This window comes from Monoraphidium neglectum (genome assembly GCF_000611645.1).
Source record: "Monoraphidium neglectum strain SAG 48.87 unplaced genomic scaffold scaffold04227, whole genome shotgun sequence".
NCBI classification, from domain to species: domain Eukaryota; kingdom Viridiplantae; phylum Chlorophyta; class Chlorophyceae; order Sphaeropleales; family Selenastraceae; genus Monoraphidium; species Monoraphidium neglectum.
The window spans coordinates 1-4840 of record NW_014009402.1 but is presented as its reverse complement, the minus strand read 5'-3'; the positions used below and the strand labels follow the sequence as shown (position 1 = coordinate 4840).

At 67.6% G+C, this 4840-nt stretch overlaps 1 protein-coding gene across 1 annotated transcript; it reads left to right on the top strand.

Moving 5' to 3' along the window:
* Positions 1 to 366: 366 nt before the first annotated feature.
* On the top strand, positions 367 to 4764 carry MNEG_14055 (biotin carboxylase; the record flags this gene model as incomplete). The annotated part of the gene is made up of 11 exons (XM_014037473.1): positions 367 to 594; positions 816 to 916; positions 1167 to 1272; positions 1618 to 1794; positions 2001 to 2128; positions 2596 to 2649; positions 2851 to 2899; positions 3197 to 3295; positions 3633 to 3719; positions 4088 to 4282; positions 4621 to 4764. The coding sequence occupies 11 exons, from the start codon at positions 367 to 369 to the stop codon at positions 4762 to 4764; spliced, it is 1368 nt and encodes a 455-aa protein (XP_013892927.1).
* Positions 4765 to 4840: the final 76 nt, after the last annotated feature.

Genomic DNA, 4840 nt, shown 5'->3' with positions numbered 1-4840 from the left:
GGGCGAGGGCGTGGCCGCGGCGGCGGCTGGGGAGCGTAGAGAGGGGTGCAGGGCGCGTCATGCCGTCGGCGTCAGCGGAGGGCGTGCAGCGGCGCGGCTGTAGTGGCGGCAGCTGGCAGGGCGGTCAGCTGCAGCGGGAGCGGCCATGAGTACGGCCTACGGCAGCAGCCGGCACACGAGAACGGGGGACCGTGCGCTGTCTGGGGCGCAGCGCGGCTTGGCGCGGCATGGCCGCCAGCAGCGGGGCAGGGCCAGCTGGCAGGAGGGGGAGGAGACTTTGGGGTAGAAGGGTTGTACCGCCCGGGAGTGGAAGTATGCCGACAGGGCCGCGTCCCGTAGCGCCCGCGACGGGCAAGCCTTGAGGCTATGGCCGCCGCACACCCATTGCCACCGCACGCCCCCACGCCACCTGCCGCCCGCAGGGGCCACGCGAGCGAGAACCCCGAGCTGCCCACGGCGCTGGCGGCGCGCGGCATCCGTTTCCTGGGCCCCCCTGCGGCGGCCATGGCGGCGCTGGGCGACAAGATCGGGTCCACCATCCTGGCGCAGGCGGCGGGGGTGCCTACCCTGCCGTGGAGCGGCAGCGGCGTTGCGGTGCGCGGGGGGCGCGCAGTCACACATGCAGCAGCACGCCGCCATGCGCGGCGTCTGGGGTAAAGCAGGGAGGGCGGTATGCAGGCTGCTTGACCCGCAAGGTGTTTTGGGGGTCCCGCCTGATGGTAGTCCTGACAGACCGCATCTCACTGCTTTGCCGTGGGCATTAGCTGCCCCAAGGCCCCGAACCACACCGCCCCTCCGCCTTCCGGCGCCCCCAGATCTCCTACGAAGACTGCGGGGGCGAGATCCCGCTGGACATCTACAACAAGGCCTGTGTCTTCTCGCTGGAGGAGGCCATAGAGTCGTGCAACAGGATAGGGTGAGGGGCGCCCGCAAGCGGGCGCGAGAGCGTGCGCAGCAGGGCCGCCCGAAGCTCGGCGGGCGCGGGGTTCGTGGCGGGCGCGGCAGGGCCAGCGGGGTCTGAGAGTGGCGCAGCAGCTGCTCTCCCTCCTACCCTCGATTAGCGGCCAGCTCGTCCGCCCATCCCACCCCCTCACCCCCTGCCTGGCAGCCCACTAACCCGCATCACCCCGGCCTCACCGCCCCCGCCCCACCCTGCTCCTCCACAGCTACCCGATCATGCTCAAGGCCAGCTGGGGCGGCGGCGGCAAGGGCATCCGCAAGGTGCAGGGCGACGAGGACGTGCGCGCCGTGTTCAAGCAGATCCAAGGGGAGGTGCGCGGACCATGGGGGTGGGGTGCGGAGGGTGGGGGTGCTGAGGTGTGTGGAGGAATGGGGTTGTGGGGTTGGGACGGAGGGGTTGCAGTTCGGGGCGGGACCTGCACAGAGCGAGCCCTAGTCCGCGAGGCAGCGCTCGTCTGGGTGAAGGGGAAGGGGGGGGGGGGAGCATGGGGCGGTGGTCTGTGTGTGGCGTCTGATGTGGCTGTCGCTGGGGCTTGGGTTGCGTGGAGTGTATGGGACGGGGTGCAGTGTGGCCCATGCCCCCTCCCTGAGCTCATGCCAGCAGTGCCGTTTTGCACACCTCACGTGGCCTGACCCCCACCCCCCCATCCCGCGCAGGTCCCCGGGTCCCCCATCTTTGCGATGAAGCTGGCGCCGCTGTCGCGCCACCTGGAGGTGCAGCTGCTGGCTGACCGCCACGGCAACGTGGTGTCCCTGTTCACACGCGACTGCAGCGTGCAGCGCCGCCACCAGAAGATCGTGGAGGAGGGGCCCGCGCTGGCGGCCAGCCAGGAGGTGCGGGGCGGGCGGGGCTCGTGTTCAGGCCTGCGGCGAGATCCGGCGCCCCACATTTGCACGAGCAGGATCTCTGCCCCGCCTGCCGTTCCACAATCGAAATTAGACCGATGAATTGAGGCATCCTCAAGCTCAAAATCAACAACCCCTCACCACTCAACCACAAATAACGGGCCCCTACGCAAACACCCCAACCCGGGCCCCAGATGCTGCGCGACATGGAGCGCTGCGCGCGCGCGCTGGCGCGCAGCGTGGGCTACCAGGGCGCTGCGACTGTGGAGTACCTCTACTCCATCGAGGAGAAGAAGTACTACTTCCTGGAGCTCAACCCCAGGTGCGCTGCCACGGCGTGAACAGGGCCTGTTGACCGGGGAGGGTTGACCACGTTTGACTGTGTTTGACCGGGGCCCTCAGGCCGGGCCGGGGCCCTAGAGCTGAAACAGGAGTCAGCTCACGATGTACAGGATGCATGTTGTGTTGAGTATGGGTGCTGGTTTGCCAGCTGATTGTCCTCGTGTCCGCTTGCTGGGGCTGCTGTCAGCTGCTGGGATGCAGCTCACCAGGTTTAAGAGCGGTCTTGTCCAACCTGACCAACACTGTTGCACCCCTCCCGTGGGTCTGGGGTTTCTGCACAGGCCGTCACTTCGGGCAGCCCAGTGCAACGGCCCCATCCTCGCCTGAGCCTCCACACGCGCATCCTTCTCTCTCTTCGTCACTCTCCCGCCCCCTCACCCCACCCTCCCTCATGCCACCCCCCCTTGCTCCCTTCCGTTTTACCCGCCACCTCGCGCCCGCCAACAGGCTGCAGGTCGAGCACCCCGTCACGGAGGGCATCACCAACGTCAACATCCCCAGGTGACGCCCGCAGCGCGCCCCGGCACCCTGCGCCGCTCAAAGGGTGGACCAGCCCTTGACGCGCATCGCTGCCCACCTGGTGGCTGCGCCACCAGTGCCCCTCCGCCCACCGCGACCTGAGGTCAGCTCTACACTCATTGAGCGGGCGCCGAGCTCGCCCACACAAACTTGGCCTCCCCCCTTCTTCTCCCAACTCCGCAGCGTGCAGCTGCTCATCGGCATGGGCGTGCCACTCTGGCGCATCCCCCAGGTGCGGCCTCCGTGCATTCCCCCGCGGGTCACAGGCACACACCAGCACACCCAGCCTCGCCACATGCAACCACCTTCGTCATCGGAGTTCCTCCAGATGCCAAGCCCCTAGATCCAGGCGGCCTCCAGCCACAGCCGCTCCTGTCCACCACACCCTACTCCCAGCACGCTCGTACGTGCTCACATGCACACGCGCGCGCACACACAAACATACATACACACGCACACTTTGCGCCAACCGCTCGTGGGTGCAGCAGACCCAGGCTCCCTCCGCCCTGCGCCACCACCGCGCCCCCAGGTCCGCGCGACCTTCCAGGGAGTGGAGGCACGGCTGGAGGTGGAGCAGTTTGACATGGAGGCCACGCCACAGCGGCTGCCAGACAGCCACGTCGTGGCGGTGAGGCCACCCACTGCCAACGGCTGCGCCGGGGGCGGCGGCCGCCGGGCGGGGTCTGGGGGGAGCCTGGCCGCTTGCAGAGCGTCGCCTAGGGGCCGCTGCGCATCCCTACCTCTTCCTGCGCCGTGGATGGCAATTGTGCCGCTGGAATTAGGTCATGCAGGCCCAGCGTGGGGATGGCTCAACCCCTTCGAGCTTCGGCCACTGCCGGCGCAACAAAAGTCTAGGGCTCACCTGTCATCCTCACACGCATCGTTCCGCATCAACCCGCGCGTGCACCGCCCCACTCTCTGCTGAACCCACGTCGCACTCCCTCCCCCGACGCGCCCCAACAAAGGTGCGCATCACTTCTGAGAACGCCAACAACGGGTTCAAGCCGACTGCAGGCCGCATCGACGAGCTCATGTTCAAGCCCACGCCAGAGGTGGGTTGGGGCGGAGCTCTTGCGTCTGAGGGGGCGGGACAGGGGGGCGGAGCCCTCCTTGAGCGCCGCGCGCGAAAAGGGCGGGCGGCGCTCCTTTGGGGTGCCGAAGCCGCGAGGCGTGCGCTCTGTTCCGACCGGGCCATCGTGGACAACAAACAGACAGGCACCGAGGCGGCTTCAATCGTCTGGCAGCGCTCCTCCGCGCAAACAGGCCCCAAAGCCGGCCCTTCAGCCATCAACCCTGTCGGCGTCCCCGACTGCTCCCCTAGCGAACAAGAGGCACTACAACGAACCCGCATCTGCACGAACCAACCGCCCCTCTATACAAAGCAAACCGACCCAAGTAACATCATCTAACGCGCCCCTAGGTGTGGGGCTACTTCAGTGTGAAGAGTGGCGGCGGCATCCACGAGTTCTCGGACTCTCAGTTTGGCCACCTCTTCGCCAAGGGGGAGACGCGGGAGGCGGCCATCAGGGCGATGGTGGTGGCGCTGCGGGACGTGCGCGTGAGGGGGGAGATCCACACGATCATCGACTACGCGGTTGACATGCTGACAAGCCCGGTGGGTTGGGAGTCGAGTTTGTTTGTGTGTTTTTGTGTGTGAGTGTGTGCGGATGCGGATTTGGATGTGGTTTTGTGTCGGGTTGATGGGTGCCTGCAAGGGTGGTTGGGTGGCAGTGAGTGTTTCATGCCTAGGTGTGGAGGCCTGGCTTTTGGGCCGCCGTTGTGGGGTCAAGACGGCGGCGCAGTATGACCTTGAGTGGGCGGCTTGCTCCTGTGGCCCTGTCGACGCCACCTGGAGCGGAGGCCCCGCATCAGCATGCAACTGCCAAAGCCCTGCTTGGCCCGGCCCTCCACGCCTGCACACCCATCCTCCCCTCCCCTCCCCCCCCTGAGCAGGACTTTGTCCAGAACCGCATCCACACCGGCTGGCTGGACGCGCGCATCGCCGCCAACGTCAAGGCGGAGCGGCCGCCGTGGCACCTCTGCGTCATCGGCAGCGCAGTGGTGGGCACCTTTCCGCCGCCGCCCCTGCACCCATGACAACAGCTTCCCGACCTCTCAGGCTCGAGCTCCTGGCTGTCGTGCCGTACGGTCGCTCGACCGCGACCCAACCGCC